We start from the raw sequence: 18,536 nt of genomic DNA, 5'->3' as shown, positions 1-18,536 counted from the left end.
ATTATTCCATTTCTTCAGTTATAATGCTGATTTTAAATGACATTTAATTTCATTTTAGATATAAAAATTAAAGCAAGAAAAGTTATTTGTTCTCATTTAAAAGGTTCACTCAGTCAGGTAAAAATTTTAGCTATTGATTATAAGATTGAATAATTAATAATCAACAAAGATTTGTCACATTTTACTGAGAGCGCCTACCTATACTTTGTATTGAACTGATTAAAGAAGTATGATATAATCCATGGCATGAAGAAATTTATGATCTGAGTAAATAGTTGTATATTTATGTATATTTTATGTTTTTATTTAAGTATACTTAATTTACAGTGTTGTGTTGGTTTCAGGTATACAGCAAAGTGATTCAATTTTATATATATATATATATTTTTTTTCCTTTTCAGATTCTTTTCCATATAGGTTATTACTATATTGAGTATAGTTCTCTGTACTGTACAGTAGATCTTTATTTACATATTATATATATAGTAGTATTTATATGTTAACCCAAACTTCTAATTTATCTCCCCCCATCCCCTTTGATAACCATAACTTTGTTTTTAATGTCTGTAAGTCTGTTTCTGTTTGTAAATTTTGTTTGTATCATTTTTTTAGATTCCACATATAAGTAGTATTATATGATAATTGTCTTTGACTTACTTTGCTTAATGCAATAATCTCTGGTCTATCTATGTTGCCGCAAATCACATTGTTTCATTCTTTTTTATGGCTGAGTAATATACTATATATATTGCGTATACCCTCTACATACCATATATATGTAGTATGTGTTTGTACGTGTATACTTCTCCACACCAACAAGTGATTTCTCAGATGCCATCAGAATGTCTGAGAATTCAGCTCAACTTTGTCACTGTGTACCTGGAGGTAAAAGTAGGTTACTTAGGTAAAAGGTTCAGTCCCATAAGACCACCCTCCACTTCAGACATGGGTTGCAAGCTCAGTTGCAAGTGGTGCTTCTGACTGTAAACTGGAGATTCTGACAGCCCCCTCCAACTCAGGATTCCAATCACGAGTCTGAGTCTGGGTTGTTAGCAGTACTATTGACCAACTGGCTATAAATCAGAGGTTCCCACAGCCCCTTCTTTGGGTTCAGTTAATTTGCTAGAATGGCTCACAGAACTCTGGGAAATCTATTTGTTTATTCATTACATTACTGATTTATTATAAAAGGTTATTAAAGGATATGAATCAACAGCCAAATTAAGAGATACATAGGGTGAGATCCTGAACAAAGGAACTTCTGTCAGGCATGGTGGCATGGAGAAGTGTTTTTGGTTCCCCTACATGGAAGTTTTCCCTGAAAGGGACAAAAAGCTTTCTTTTTGGGTCTTTATAGAGGCTTCATTACATAGTCATGATTGACTTAATATCATTGGCCATTAGTGATTTTTTTTTTTTTTTTGCCCCTTCCCCACCTCCTTTATAGCTCTGAAACACCAAAGAGGGTAGATGTGGGTTTTGCTGGCTCTGCTTTAAAACATGGCTTTCTGTTTCATACGGGAGGAGTGGGGCACAGAGGGCCCAGCTGGCCCGACTTTGGTTAAGTCCCAGGTCTCTTGCTGAATAGATGAGGCTGTGGTCTGAGGAGACACTGACATGCTGAGAGGTCCCCTGAGGGCTAGACAGGGGACAGATGGTGTACTACCTCATTCCACCACCAGTAGGCGATCATTCTCTCTGGCTTTTTATCCTCTGGGGAACGCTGACGAGGTGGACTGGGAAAGGGAAGCAAGAAAAAGAGTGTGGTGTAGGATCTCGGCAGGCAGGTGAAGAACGATCTATGTGATCTAGGCCTGGGACCATTGTCGGAGAGCACCATTTCTCTCCGCTGGAAGTCCGGTGTTGGCCATTAGTGATTCATTCAACCTCCAGTCCCTTTCCCCTTCTTGGAAATCAGGGTGGGACTGAAAGTACCCTCTACTGACATGGTTGGTTCTCCTGGCACTCAGCCCCCACTCTTGGATGGCAACCCAAAGCTGCCTTCCCTGAAATGTTTTCAGGCTGTGATGCCACATTGCTCTTCATCACTTAGGTAACCCTGAGGTTTTGGGAGCTGTGAGCCAGGAAGTGTGGATTAAGACCAAATATATATTTTTCCTATAAATCACAGTATCTCAATACTCCATGTTAATACTATATATAGCATATATACATATATACACACACACTATATTGTACATTATACACAATATGTTATTATATGTACCCTATTTTATATTTTTATGTATATATATAATCATTCACTCAGCTAGATTGTAAACTTCTTTCATTCCATAGATTAAATCCTATTTCCTTAATCCAGTACTGAGCATAGATTAAGCAAATATATATGATGTATATTTTATATTTATTATATATATTTGTATGTAGTATGTGTATGGTGTATATCATTTTGTTTCCAAAACATTACTTTTAATTATTTGATGTAGGGGAAATTGAGATAAATACTGAGCAGTGATAGGAATGTTGTAGACTGGGAGGAAATGCTGCGAGCAAAACAAAATGGGTAGGCAGTTCAAAAGAGGGCAAAGGACTTTTGTAGACATGTCTCCAAATAAGATGTTCAGATCTTACAAAACTGTTCTTGAACATGAAATGATGCTCAATATCACTGGTCAGGGAAATGCAAATTAAAACTACAATGAAATGGCAACATACACTCTTTAGTTTGAGTGCTCATATGCGTTAGTATGGCTATCCTAAAACAACAACAACAAAATAACAAGTGTTAATGAGGATGTGGAGAAATTGGAACTGTTGTGCTCTGACGATGAGAAAGGAAAATGGTATAGATGCTCTGAAAACTGGTTTGGTGATTCCTCAAAAAATAAAAATAGAATTACCATATGATCCAGCAATCCTACTTCTGTGTATATATACCCAATAAAATTTAAAGCAAGGTCTTATAGAAATATTTGTGTACTTATGTTCATAGCAGCATTATTCACAATAGCTAAAAAAAAAAAAAAGGAACCTAACTATCCATTGACAGATAACGGATAAGCAAAAAGAGGTATATACATACAATGGAATATTATTCAGCTTTAAAAGAGAAGGAAATTCTGACACATGCTACAACATGGATGAGCCTTGAAGACATTATGCTGAGTGAAATAAGCCAGTCACAGAAGGGCAGCTACTCTATGATTCTGTTTTAATGAGGTACTTAGATAAGCCCACATTGGAGAGAGAGAAATTAGAATGGTGGTTGCCAGGACTCAGGAAAAGGAATGGGGAATTACTGTTTAAAGGATGTAGAATTTCAGTTTTGCAAGATGAAAAGTGTTCTCGAGATGAATGGTGGTAATGATTGCATAAAAATATGATTGTACTTAATATCACTGAGCTGTACATTTAAAAATGGTTAAGCAGTTAAATTTATCTGTATTTTACCACAGTAAAAAAAACTGAAAAAAAATAAAGTGGCTGGGGGGATGCATAGATACTCATTTTATTAATTTTGTGGTTTTTATAACTCATCTTAGTATTTTAAATATTTTACAATCAGGAATGTAAGGTACAACATTGGGACATCATTTTGCTCTATCCATTCCTCTTCTGTTAGACTCATGTTGTTTTATATTTCTAATGGAGAGGGCTATTTCAGATAATCCTGTCAACAGTTGAAATTACTTAGCATTTTGAATGATGAATTTGTCCCAATCACATGAAAACTTCATTGTGCCTTTATCCTATTATCTTTATTTATAGAAATAATTTTTTGTTTTGTTTTAAATGTTATAGTATTTATTTAAATATTGAAGATACAGGTTGATACCATCAATTAATGTTTAGTATAGTTAATATTTTAGTAAAACGATTGCCATTTGTTGATTTTTCTAGTACCATTTATCTGTGACTATCTCATTTTTCTTTTCAGGCAGAAGAAATGCATGAGTAAATTATTAGAATACTGTGCTGATGTCAACATTTGTAATAATGAAGGCCTTACAGCAGTAAGTGCTAAAAATTTTTATCTGAGATTTAAAAGTGCTTTTTAGAAAATAATATTGAAGGCGATAGTAATACAAAGTGTAGTGCAAGTATTTCTGCAGGTTACCTCTTTGTGGTGATTTAGAAGGTGCAGAATGAATTGAGATATAGTTCTCAGCCATAATTATTAAGAGAAGTTATGGTTCACTCTGTTTTTCCTTTCTCCTTTTTTTTTCTTTCTTTCTTTCTTTTTTTTTTTTTAGGGCCACACTTGTGACATACAGAAGTTCCCAGGATAGGGGTCAAATCAGAACTACAGCTGCTGGCCTACATCACAGCCACAGCAACGCAGATCCAAGCCGTGTCTGTGACATACACCATAGCTCACGGCAGTGCCGGATCCTTAGCTCACTGAGAGAGACCAGGGATCCAACCTGCATCCTCATGGATGCTAGTCGGGTTTGTAACCCTCTGAGCTACTATGGGAACTCTGCTGTGTCACTTTTTTTTTTCAAAAAATAAGTTAATATGTTTTTGATCCACATGGATATTATAGGGAGGTGGTGTAGGATATTTCTGAAGAGATTATTGAAATCTACAAATTTTAATTAAACTAATTTAATGGAGCATTATTTGATTTAGAAGTAGAGGTAAAATAGAATTATGTGATTATTGAGATTGTTTTGAAGTTGTGATAGAAAATAAATTTATTGAGCTTTAAATTAACTGGATGGTGGAAATTATTTCGCAATATGTATCAAACCATCAGATCTTACAGTTTTGTCAGTTATACCTCAGTAGTGTCAGAAACTTTTTTTTCAGTATTTATAGTTTTTGAATATTTTAATTTGTAAATAAAGAAGAATATTGAGTATTTACACACCATGCTAGTTTTCAAGGCCTTTCTGAATAAAAATTTCTTTTCAGTGGGCCATGTCAGAGCTGGGGCATGAAAAACTAGCTTTCCTAATAAGATTTGAATTATTCTGTGAATGTCTTATTACAAAATAAGATCAATCCTGATGTTCACATGGAATCCATAATTCCTATGGTAATCCAGGTTTTGTTATATAGTAGCGGGCTAACACTATCCACTCTGCAAAGAAAAACTGTATTCTAGGTATCTGTAGGATTCTATAATGAATGCATTAGGTACCACAGAGTTATAAAACTGTGGAGGTGTTCTTGTGGCTCAGCTGTAACAAACCTGACTAGTATCCATTAGGATGCTGGTTTGATCACTGGCCCTGCTCAGTGGATTAAATGATCCGGCATTCCTCTGAGTTCTGGTGTGAGTCCTAGACGTGGCTCAGATCCTGAGTTGTTGTGGCTATGGTGTAGGCCAGCAGCTGTAGCTCCTTTTTGACCCCTAGCCTGGTAACTTCCATATGCTGTAGGTGCAGCCGTAACAATGGAATAAACATACCTCTATCCCTAGGACACTGTCTAGTAGAGGCAGGATAAGATGTTCAGTGTTAACGTAATCTGTTTAGTTGCTTAAGTTTTTATCTGCTAATTTTCTCCCTTCACTCTAAACTTCAAGTGAAATAAATTAGAAAATTTTAAAAAGTCAAATTTGTATTGAAAAAATTATTTATACGTGTAGTTGGAAGAGTCAGATGATTCTCTAAGGCTTATTATATAAAAACAGTCTCTGCTGTCTTACTGCCTGGCACCAAACTTGATGTTCTAGCCCTGAATGGTATGGTATGTCTCTTTCTCTTGGAAACTATTCTGGCTGCCAAGCATGTTACTGCCAAGTGGTGGAGTTAATTCCACTCCTGGACACATTGACCCTCAGCCGAAGGAAGCTAGGATAGTGAAAATGTGTTGCTGCAGGATTGAGTAGTTGCCGCCAAGGATGTGGGGCAGTAAAGCCAAGGGCTCCTGAGATGGAAGAACCTTCAATGGGGAATTAAGAGCCCCAGGATTTTTCATACAAAATGACTCGAGTACTGTTGACTGCATGTTTTCTAGGCTGATCACTCTCCCAAAGGACTCTTGAGATTTCTTCATTCATTTGTTCTTTGAACAGGAATTTCTTGAACACCTATTAGTTCTAGGCATTGTACTGGTGTGCCTGGGGGCATAGAGCAGTGAATATGACTGACCTGTCCTTGTCTTCCCCAAACTTCCAAGGAAGATAGGAAAGTCAATAGGCAATGGTGACACAGTGTAATGAATGTTAACTCAGAAGATGGAGATGCTATGAAAGTCATAGCAGGGGACCCATCCTCACCTGTGGCACTGGAGGAGGCAGTTGAGGGAAGTATCACTTGAACTGAGGCTAAAGGGATAAAATAGAGATTAAACTGGTAAAAATGGTGATAGTGGGGTGGAGAGGTCTAGCTCTATGGAATAGATTGGCAAAGCTTGGAGATACAAGAGAGCAGGCTACATTGGAGTGGTGAGCTTGACTGATGTTTAGATTTCCCTGGGGGTTCATGAAGACTTTGAAAAGTCTATGGTATGGATAGTTCAGGGGATCACTTTCTAGATCTTTAGCTTCTATGTGTGCTCCTACCTCAAGTTGATCTTGTCAAGAACATCCTTCAGTGGAGAGCCTGACCTTCCCACCTTCACCTTCGAAATCACTCTTCCATCGCATTCATTCATTTATATAAAGTATAGTTTATTTACAATGTTGTGTTTCAGGTGTACAGCATAGTGGTTCAGGTATTTTTTTTCTAATTATATTTTGAATGAAATTTTATGCTCACCCATCCTAAATAGTGACAAGGCACATTGTCACGGTTCAGCTAGGGATGAGGTTAAACAAAATAACAGTTCAAGATATTGCTGTCTGCTAAGGCTCCATCATTCAGCACCATTAACCATAAATATATGGTAGTGCTTTGTGAAATTTCTCTGTCTTATACATACTGCTGTTAGGGGTGAGGTATTTAGATTTGAGTTGGGTTGTTCTGAACTCAGCAAAATGATAAAAGTGAGGCAATAGGAATGATGGAATGTTCGGTTGTGTTGCCTATACCATCTTCCAAATACTGTCAGAATTCATGGTCTAACAAATTCTATGAGGAAGAAGCAAAAAAGGCATCAATAAGAAAAACTGGAGGCAATGGATGACCTATTTTACCCAGGTGACAAAGTCGGAGTGGGATTGTACTTTCTGTATCCATCTCAGGAAATGGAGGAAATGGGAGTGCTAATGGATACAGGGTTTCTTTTGGGGAAAATGAAAATGCTCTAAAATTGATCTATAGTGATGATTGTACAACTCAGTGAATATACCAAAAAACCAGTAAGTTGTATATTTTAAATAGATGAATTGTATGGCCTGCGAATTGTATGGCATTTTATGTCAAATAAACATACAGCTACCTTGTGCCCCCACTCCCAACTCCTTGGCAAAAAAGAAAACATGTTCTCTTGACCTTCTTCCTTACCTCCCGAATTTCTCACTCTATAGTCAGCTTCTCTTAGCTATTTTAATGGATTTAAAAATTTTGTTTTCCTTTATCTAAATAACAATATTGCTACTTTTTGATTTTGCAGTTTGAGGCATCACCTTTTGGTTTTTTGGAAGATAAAGTCATTATTCTTTTTCAGCCCTACCTCTCCTTATCCTATAATGTATAAGCACGTTTCCTTCACACCCTTCCAATATAGTTATAATTTTTTCATAGATCATTTTTCAGTTTTGTAATTTTTCAGCTGTATAAAAACTATTCATAGTTAGGCCAAGTAGTTTGCCATAGTTGCTTTTGTTTCTCATACAGCGTTTTGTTTTTCATGTAGTTAATAATTACATTTTCGAAAATGATATATACTTGTAGATCCTTATGCAATTTTAAGAAATAATGCAAAGAAGTCCTCTGTATATTTTATACCGTTTTCCTCAATGGTAACAAAGCCCCAGTATAATGCCATGACCAGGATATTGACATTGCTACAGTTTATCTTAACTCAGATTTCTCCAGGTTTACTTGTATCCACGTTTCCTTGTGTATGTATATGTATTTAAGTTCTAGATAGATTTACAACCTGTGTAGGTCTGTATGTGTCCGCTACCAGATGTCAGTGTTCTGAATACTTCAACTCCAGAGAAGTTTTGTGATGCTCTTTTATAACCATATGTTTCTTTTCCTTCATCCTTATGCTTAGCCCTTAAGATTTTTACTGAAATTGCTTTAATTATATAGATCAGTTTGGGGAGAATTGACATCTTTATTGTGTTGAGCCTTCCAGTCTACTAATGGTATGTTCCTCCATTTATTTAGGTCTTTGATTTCTTTCATCAGAATTTTGTCGTGTTAAGCATTCAGATCTTGTGTATGTTTTAAGCATACAACTAGGTATTTTATTTTTTTTGGAACAGTTGTAAGTGACATTGGTTTTTTTTTTTTTTGTCTTTTTGCCATTTCTTGGGCTGCTCCCACGGCACACGGAGGTTCCCAGGCTAGGGGTCGAATTGGAGCTGTAGCCGCCAGCCTACGCCAGAGCCATAGCAATGCGGGATCCGAGCCGCGTCTGCAACCTACACCACAGCTCACAGCAACGCCAGATCGTCAACCCACTGAGCAAGGGCAGGGACCGAACCCGCAACCTCATGGTTCCTAGTCAGATTCGTTAACCACTGTGCCACAACGGTAACTCCCAACATTGTTTTAAATTTCAATTTCTACATGTTCATTGCGAGTACATAGGAATGCAGTTGCTTTTTTTTTTTTTTTTTTTGACCACACTCCCAGCATGTGGAAGTTCCTGGGCCGGGGAATGAACGTGTGACACAGCAGCTACCTGAGCCACAGCAGCGACCTAAGCGGCTGTGGTGACAAATGCTGGATCCTTAACTTACTGAGCCATAAGAAAACTCTGCAAATAGAGATAGTTTTATCTTTTTCTTTCCAATCTATATGTCTTTTATTTCTGTCTTTTTTTTTTGGAGCTTAATTTTTTTAAGTTTTCTAAATACTTATCGTTAATTCATTATTAGACTTCCCCTGAGCTTTATAAATATTGTCATAACGTGTATTTAATACATTTCTTCTTCTTGATTAGTTTTGAAGGAATCTTTTACAGAGACTACAGTTCTTTAAGCTAGATTTGTTCATTTTTTTTAGGCCTCCTTTACAGTGTTGTTTAAAATTTCTCTTCACTATTATCCTGGAGATTCCTTTGCCTTTCTCTTGTTTTGGGTTTTTATTTTATGGGCATACCTGGGAAACATTGAGGATTCTGTACTGTCTACCTCAATAAAATGAATATTGCAATAAAACGAGTTACACAGATTTTTTAGTTTCCTAGTGCATGTGAAAGTTATATTTACACTGTACTGTAGTCTATTCAGTATGCAGTAGTGTCTAACAATTAACAATGTACAAACCTTAATTAAAAACACTTTATTGCTGAAAAATGCTAACTCTCATCTGAGCCTTCAGTAAGTCCTAATCTTTTTGCTGGGGGAGGGTCTTCCCTTGATGTTGGTGGTTGCTAAGGGTTGGGGTGGCTGTGGCCATTTCTTAGAACTAGACAACAGTGAAGTTTGCTTTATTGATTGACTCTCTTATGAACAGTTTGTAGCAAGCAGTGCTGTCTGATAGCATGTGACCCTCAGGAGAACTTCTTTCAGAATTAGAGTTAATCCTCTAAAGCCCAGCTGCTGCCTTATCTCTTAAGTTTATGTGGTATTCTAAATCCTTTGTTGTCATTTCAACAATCAATTAGGTTTTCTGTCTTAATGGGCACTGTTTGTGGTGCCTCACAACAATTACAAGTAACATCAAAGCTCACAAAGCATCATAAAAAATATGATAGTAATGAAAAGCTTTGAAATATTGTGAGAATTACCAAAATGTGACACAGAGACGCAAATGCTGTTGGAAAAATGATGCTGATAGACTTGCTTGAGGTAAGGTTGGCGCAAGCCTTCAATTTCTAAAAAACGCAGTATCTTGAGAAGCTCAATAAAGCAAAGTGCAATAAAGGGAGGTATGCCTGTATATAGGTTCTGTGTCTGACTTTCCTGATAACTATTCTGTCTCATCACTGGAGCACATTTTCCAGTTGTTAATTGAGAAAGGGTGCATGGGAGGTAAATTTGTTGATCTTGGCATGACGATAATACTTGAATCTTTGAATCTGTCTGATTATGTAATTGACAGTTTGGTTGATAGTAAATTCTAGGCTGGCCATCTTTTTTCTTTAGAATTTTGAAAGCATTGCTTTGTTATCTTCTAGCTTTCAGTTTTGAAGTTTGGTGCCATTTTTATTCTTGAATCTTATGAATCTTATTTTGATTTTACTTTCTAGAAACTTATGGAATTTCTTATGTCCTCAGTGTTTTAAAATATTATGATTATGTGTCTTGGTTTGGATTAATTTTATCCTTTTGGCTGGATAATACTGAGGCTCTGTTAACCAGGAAACTTGTGTAACGGGAACCCATGAAAAATCTTCATGAATTATTTCTCTGATGATTTCTACTCTTCCTTGTTCACTACTTTTTTGAATTTGTTATTTGAACATTGGGCCTCGTGGGCTAGCTTTTAATTTTCTTTTGTTTGTAATTCACCATTTTTCTCTTGTTTTTCTATTTCTTGGTCTTTTTCTGTTTTCTGGGAGACTTCCTCAGTACTATCTTCTAATATTTTTTGAGTATGTATGTTTTTAATCACTATATTTCCAAGAGCTTCCCCCCATTCCTTTTAGAAAAATAGTATCCTGTTCTTGTTTCAAGGATGCAGTCAGTATTGAGAGTGTTAAATATTTTTCCTTTCGAAGTTTTTTTCTTGAATGTTCATGGCTCTTTTTCTCCTCTACTTTTTGCTTTTTATTGTTTTGTGTTTTGTCTTTCAAATTAGATGCATTTGTCAGATGCTTGGTGGATCAGGAAAAGGCTATTTGAAAGCTCTGTCTGAATGTGTGCAGTTGGTCACTGTGGGCTTCAGTATATGATGATCTGCTTGGGCATTTGCCTTTAGAATCCTTTCTCATGTCAGTTTCTCTAGGCATTTGCTCTTAAGCTGGTCAGATTTCTCAAAGGAAGCTCTTCCAGTTGCCAGGAGGATGTTAGCATTCTGGATACTGGGTTGAAGAGAATGCTCTGGGATTTCCGTATTCAGTATGTAAACTTGCACTTTATTTCCCCCTTTCAGTGTGATGGACTTGCTTCAGTGGGCTTAGTGTCCCTTATCCAGATGCTCTGTTTTCAAGCATCTGGTGTTCTTTCTGATTGTGGAGGGGTGGTTACTGGCCTTGCCGATTTGGGAAGAGATGGGAATCTAAGGATCTAAATCTTATTAAATAAACTTCCAGTGATCTGCTTTAAGCCCCGCATTCACTTCAAGAGATGTTGCAGGGTGCTTACTACTATTCTTCAGCCTTTTGGGAGTTCTGTAATCTGCATCTACCTTCTTGACACTCTCTATTACTGGTTTAGGATTCATGTTTTTGTTCTGACAGGTCTGACAAAAGCTTCCAGCTTCCAAAATTTGTTGCTATTGTAGTCCTTCTTTTTCTTTATCTTAATAGATCTATCGTTTAAGAAAAGGTACTCTTTACTGTCATTTCAGTGATGATTGGGGAATAAGTAGAAGCTGATACATAGGTTCAGAGTTACCATTTTAAAACAGAAGTTTCATGATATATTTTTTCTTTTTTTATATATTTTTAAATTTTTATTACTCAATGAATTTATTACATAGTTTGTAATGGAAAAAAAGTCAGATGAAAAGTGTATAGACAGTATAGTCCAAAGTTTTAATATTGATTATTTTTGAGTGTAGATCTATAGGTGTTTTATATTTTTTTATTCTCTCTATATGTTATTTATATATGATATATGCTTTAATGTGTAAAATGTAGGAAATAAAGAATATGACATCTACTGAGTTACTTTTTTTTTTTTTGTCTTTTTGCCATTTCTTGGGCCACTCCTGCGGCATATGGAGGTTCCCAAGCTAGGGGTCCAATCGGAGCTGTAGCTGCCAGCCTACACCAGAGCCACAGCAACGCAGGATCCGAGCCGAGTCTGCGACCTATGCCACAGCTCACGGCAACGCCGGATCTTTAACCCACTGAGCAAGGGCAGGGACCGAACCCGCAACCTCATGGTTCCTAGTCGGATTCGTTAACCACTGTGCCACGACGGGAACTCCTGGGTTACTTTTTAACTTACATTTGCTTCTGGGGAGGAAAGCTATCCAGTACTTCCTCTAGAGACAAGCTGTACATAACAGTCTAGTGTCATCTAAGAAGCAGAGGATTTGGTGAGCCTCAGTTTAGGATTCTTAACTCCTTTGAATCATGAAGTGCCTGATTTTGAAATACATGGTGGTGTCACATCCTGATGCATATTTTTCCCCATGTAGAAGTATAGGAAAAAAGTATATTGCCTTAAATTTTTATTTTAATCCTTAGTGTGCATGTCATGCTCTCAGGTGAGAAATAATTGCATTATTTATCTGCTGTTTTCATATGAAACACTCTTGCATAAATGTTAAGTAACTAAATGGCTACACAGATACACTGGCTGGCTGTGAACGGGCGGACAGAACTACTCCATGATCTTGTACAGCATGTCAGTGACGTCGATGTTGAAGATGCCATGGGACAGACAGCGCTGCATGTGGCCTGCCAGAACGGTCACAAGACGGTAAATTAAGCCTTGAGGACTTTAAATTAAGTTGCATGTGCTTATTTTTTAAAACTGAATTCATGCATAATTGGAAACATGAAGCATCATAGCAACATTTTCTGCATCATATGGACTTTTGATTAATATATTTTGTGTGGATCAAAGGAATAGAAAATAGTCTTTTTAATATATGTGTAATGGGTTTGTAATTGGATTTCAATTTATTTCTGATTCAGATTTTAATAGCTGAATATATTAATAATGTAAATGTAGTGTATGTTCACATATAATTTTAACAGTTGTAATGTGTATTCTGTTCTCAGTTTTATCACATAACTTTTTCATATTATTTACCATTAAGTCTCAATTTTTGGGATTAGATAGTGAAGAAAGTGAGCTCTGACATTGCCTAAATGGTCCAGCTTGGATTATCATATTTTTCTACTCTCTTGGAATATGACAAGTAATAGAGACAAAATTTTTTTTTCTTTTGATTTCTAAAATTGTACATTTGTTTTATGGTAATACTTTCTTGTTATCCCTGTGTATAGACATGTGGCTTTTAAAATTGCTGATAGTTTTTTCTCTCATTAGGAGATTGCCACCCATTTAAAGATTGTTAGCTTAAGATTTTATTTTATTTTTTTAAATTTTTAAATTTTTAATTTTTTAATTTTTATTTTTTGTTAGCTTAAGATTTTAGATTGAATTTCTGCTTTGTATAATTTCCTATCCTGGTTACTTTCAGTATTTTTTCCTCTGTATTTAACATTATTGACAATAGAATACTGCTTATTTTATTGGCTAACCACAACAACAAAAACCGACTGAAAACAAAAAATAACACCAACATTTTCAAAGGTACAAAAATTTGTGTATTTTTTGTACACATTCTCTGTGAGTCTTATCTTTTCATTGGGAGAATTTCTAGTGGAGTCTGGATTTCTGTCTCTGCAAACATTTTCTTCCTAACCTGTGTTCATGATGTAGGAGCCTGTATATTGAGATGATTTATATATGACCTTTGTTCATAGAATATTGCACTTCCTTAAGATTGTGAGGCCAAGGCTGACATTGTCTTATGTTTAATAAGAGATGGATAAAAGGAGGGATATATGTTTTTTTTTTCCCTTGGAATTTCTTCTGAACACCAATGTTCATTTTTATTCTTTGTCTTTTATCATCTGAAAACTAACCCAGTGTTGTCAAGGAGTATTCCTTCTCATAGTTTTTCCCTTCTCCAAGTCAACACTTTTAAATTTAAAAAGTATTCTGTGTGGAAAGAAATATCTGAAATGTACTAATCTTGACTGGCCCTGGTTTTTAAGCAACTGTTTCCTGTTAGAGAAAGGGTCCTGCTGGTAGCTCTCACAGGACAAAAAAAACTCTTTGTCATAACAAATGAGTGACGTGTCATTTACTAAGAGTGCAAACCACACTCGTTGCTTACGAATTTGTGTAATAAAAAACTGGAGTACATATTAGAAATTATCTACAAAAGCTACTTTTAGCTGCCTTGAACTAGTGAAGAAGCAAGAATTATTCAGAATACCTTGGTTCAAAACTTGTGCATTACAGGGTGCCTTAAAAATTTAGAATTGCCTTCTAAAGTTATTGAAGAGTAGTTTAAGTATAATATACTCCATATGGTTTACAACCTAAAGCAGGTGTGGTAGAGTAAAGGAGAATTCCTCATAGTCCAATGCCTTTGAAGAATTGTGTTTTTGGAAGATTTATAGGGGGCCTGACTTCACTGGTGATGAGTTTCACAGGGTGAGATTTTGCAGATATAGTAGAGGAGGAAGGGTACAAAAAGTCACGTTGACTTGTGAGTGATTGTATAAGTGAGTGAGGTTCCTATCTGTCATAGTTAGTCCATTGTAGTTACCTATGAAGATCAGATACAAAGAGAAAGTTTAGTACTGTTGTCTGATTCATTTTATGCAACTTTAATCCCTCAATTAGGATGAGAAGAAATCTAAAAAAAATCAGTCTGTCTCATGGCCTCCAGGCTGAATTATACCTCTAAAAGAATCTGTGTTGATAGTTGTGCTGATATTCCCTATGTCTCATAACTACTCATATATTTCTGGGACATATTCAAATATCAGTGGATAAGCATATCCTTTTATCTTGAGTTGGGCATGATTTAAGGGCTCTGAGATATGATAAGTTATTACAAGGTAGGGATTATTGATTTTTTTAGCCCTTTGTATATCTGTCCATAGGTTGAACACTGAGTCTAAAATGCTTTGTCAAGTATCAGCAAATGAAAATGGCCTTTTCATTGTTTCACAGTAGCCAGTTTTTGCATAAATTTATTAAAAGGTCTTCAAAACTTGTGTCCATGTAGATATATACCAGTGCACATAGATGTCAAGATTTTATTTTTAAGTTTAAAATCAATAATATATTCAGGAGTTCCGGTCGTGGCGCAGTGGTTGATGAGTCCGACTTGGAACCATGAGGTTGCGGGTTCGATCCCTGCCCTTGCTCAGTGGGTTGACGATCCAGCGTTGCCATGAGCTGTGGTGTAGGTCGCAGACACGGCTCGGATCCTGCGTGGCTCTGGCATAGGCTGGCGGCTATAGCTCCAATTCGACCCCAAGCCGGGAACCTCCATATGCCCATATGCCGCGAGAGCGGCCCACGAAATAGCAAAAAAAAGGCCAAAAAAAAATATATATATTCAATAATATATTTTGAAAGAAACTCCATTAAAATATTTAAAAAAGCATATCAGAGCTTTTAAAATTAAAGAGGCTGCTATGATAAAGAAATCCTCTAAAATTTACCTTCTGATCTCATTTTAGGGTAAATCTTGGGATTGTGTGAAAAAGTTTTGAAAAACCGGCTAAGAGCTCTAAAGCTTTGTAGAATTTAAAATTGAATACTGTATTCCTGCTTTGATGACAAGTAATTTTCAGATTTGCATTACTTTTTTTAACAAAAGATTTGAAAGATTGATCTTTGATATATCTAAGAAGTCAAGTAATTTTGGCCATGATTTCATATAGATGCATTTGTTTCCATTAGAGGTAAACCAAGATAAGGGTTTCTTCATCCTCTTGTTGGAAGGAATTGTTTTGGGCAGTTGAAGAGTGCATTCTGACCGTTTTTGTCCTTGCTGTTCCTTTTTAAAAAATGATCAGTTGAAAGAAATGATCATAACTTCTTAATTTTTTATAATCTTCTTTAGGTCAGCTGTTATTAGCTATATAATACCAGAATTATGGTTTTTCTTTGGATATTGATTTAAAATAAAAAAAAATCATTGGAAAATTTGCTTTTTCACCTGGCTTATTATATAGTCTTTGCAACTTTTTCTTCTTCTGCCCTTGTCTAACTCCTATGTATTTTTTTTTTTTTCTATTTTAGGGCTGCACCTGCAGCATTTGGAAGTTCCCAGGCTAGGGGTCAAATCGGAGCTATAGCTACCAGCCATAGCCACAGCCACAGCAAAGCCAGATCCGAGTGGCATCTGTAACCTCTAACACTGCTCACAGCGATGCTGGATCCTTAACCCACTGTGCCACTCCAGGGGTCGAACCCACATCCTCATGGATACTAGTCAGGTTCATTACCACTGAGCCACAGTGGGAACTCCCTGAGGTATATTCTGTCTCCTGATTACATAACTGAGGAAAGTGTTGTGAATGCTTTGGAAGACAACTTAAGAGTAATTAATCAGGAGTTCCCATCGTGGCTCAGTGGTTAATGAATCCAACTAGGAACAATGAGGTTGCGGGTTTGATCCCTGGCCTCGCTTAGTGGGTTAAGGATCCGGCGTTGCCCTGAGCTGTGGTGTATGTTGCAGATGTGGCTTGGATCCTGCATTGCTGTGGCTGTGGCATAGGCCGGTGGCTACAGCTCTGATTAGATACCTAGCCTGGGAACCTCCATATGCAGCAGGTGCGGCCCTAGAAAAGACAAAAAGACCAAAAAAAAAGAGTAATTAATCATAGTATTGATACCATTATTACCATTTTAAAAATGGATGATGTGGATTTCCTGTTGTAGCTCAGTGGAAACAGATCTCAATGGCATCCATAAGGACGAAGGTTCAATGCCTGGCCTTGCTCAGTGGGTTAAGGATCTGGTGTTTCTGTGGCTGTGGCTTAGGCCAGCACCTGCACTCTGATTTGACCCCTAGTCTGGGAACCTTCATATGCTGTGGGTGTGGCCCAAAAAATAAATACATATATGTGTGTGTGAGATTCTGCAGGAACGGTACAATACTCTTTTATTTATTCATTTTTATTTGTCTTTTTAGGGCTGTACCCACGGCATATGGAAGTTCCCAGGCTAGGGGTCGAATCAGAGCAGCAGCCATTGGCCTACACCACAGACAGCCCCAGCAACGTGGGATCTGAGCTGCATCTGGAACTTACATCACAGTTCCTGATCTACGCTACAACTCCAGTCAACGCTGGCTCCTCAACCCACTGAGCAGGACCAGGGATTGAACCTGTGTCCTCAACGCGTACTAGTCGGGTTTGTTACTGCTGAGCCGCAAATACAGTGCTCTTTAATTCATTTCCTTTTGTGAAGTAAGCTAGGCCCAGTGTGTTGTTTGGTTTTAGTCTCATTTTTAGGAAGTATAGTAAAACCTAATATTATTCTACATAGGTATAATTGATTCCAGTTATTCTTGGCCATAAATAGAACTTGCATTTTGATAAATTGCTGCAAATGTTTGCTGTTTTCCTGGAATAACTTGGATTCAGAAGCTCTCTCAAACTTTCAAATGGTTCAGTCTCAGTTTATTTAAGTTCAGAGTACATAGCAAGGTTAGTTTTTGGATTAAGTTCACTTAAAAAGGAAATTGTGTTTTTATCAGAATAAAGTTTATTTGCTAAATTTATATAGCTGAACATGAAGCTTCACAAACAGTATAAAATGATAGTTGAACCCTGCTTAGAGTAGATTATCTTTGGTAGGACTGACTGCATCTTTTTGGTAACTGAAATTGTAGGCTTGTTAAGGAACAGTGCTCACCTACATTGAGCTAGCTCTCTTGATATCTTTAGCTGGCTTCCAAGCTTTTCATCCTGAGAATTACAGGACAGCCATGCAAAACTTAATTGAAAGCCTTTGCAAAAATGTTAACCGGATTCAGCCTTGAAGAACAAAGGTTGATGTACTTAACTTTTCAGAATGTATTTTTAGGTTCAGAGTAATTTTATTTCTTCTAAATCCTCCTTTAATCACTTCTGGGAAATGTGAGCAATAATAGAAAGTTCTTCTATTACTATGATTTTTCTAACGCAACTGGTTAAAATTGATTCTTGCTAGATATTACATAAGCCTTCAAAGTCTTGATAGGCTTAAGTGGACAGGTTTCTAGAGAAGACCTATATAAACCGGTCACTGATTAGAGAATTGGCCTTTTTCCTAGTACATAAGTTGTGCATTGCCATCCTATCATGAGAATTACTTTTAATTAGACATTAAAAGGTGCTTTTTTTCGTTGTTTGGTTATCATTGTTTTAGTAAATGGTAATACCGCAACTCAAATTTTTGCCTGTAGTTTAATACTGAGTATTTCTTTTTAGTTTGATCAGTGTTGTTCAGGGATTTGACATTGATAAAGTAGAGCTGCTTTAGATTTCTCGATTTATAATTTATCAGTGTATCAGGCACAAGTGGTCTTAGTTAGTCTCTGCCTTTAATTAAATGACTTTTGAGATTAACCCAAACTTCGGCTTGGCACATTAGTTTTCCATCAGGATGTTGTTTTATCACTTGAAAAGCCATGAAGTCTGTTAAATGTGTTGTTTCTTTGTAAGGATTTCTTGAAGGCCATATGAAAATTTTCTTTCAATGCTTTTCAAGATTTCTTCCTAGCAATTTCTTTTTTTTTAAATTTAGAACACTTTATTTATTTTTTAAATTAATTAATTTTTCCACTGTACAGCATGGGGGCCAAGGTACACTTACATGTATACATTTTTTTTCCACCCTTCGTTCTGTTACAGTATGA

General features: G+C 36.4%; 1 protein-coding gene across 2 annotated transcripts in view; it reads left to right on the top strand.

The window, feature by feature from the left end:
- The window catches only part of HACE1 (HECT domain and ankyrin repeat containing E3 ubiquitin protein ligase 1), a 110,814-nt gene that overhangs the window by 17,876 nt on the left and 74,402 nt on the right, over nucleotides 1-18,536 (top strand). The window contains exons 5-6 of one of the 2 annotated variants that reach the window (XM_047761639.1): nucleotides 3,902-3,977; nucleotides 12,440-12,571. In XM_047761639.1, coding sequence (XP_047617595.1) covers nucleotides 3,902-3,977; nucleotides 12,440-12,571 — 208 coding nt within the window. The remainder of the gene's footprint in view (nucleotides 1-3,901; nucleotides 3,978-12,439; nucleotides 12,572-18,536) is intronic. The other variant, XM_047761646.1, reaches the window with a different exon arrangement.

The sequence above is a fragment of the Phacochoerus africanus genome, chromosome 2, assembly GCF_016906955.1.
Source record: "Phacochoerus africanus isolate WHEZ1 chromosome 2, ROS_Pafr_v1, whole genome shotgun sequence".
In the NCBI taxonomy this organism is placed as follows: domain Eukaryota; kingdom Metazoa; phylum Chordata; class Mammalia; order Artiodactyla; family Suidae; genus Phacochoerus; species Phacochoerus africanus.
This window is presented reverse-complemented; position numbering and strand designations above follow the sequence as displayed.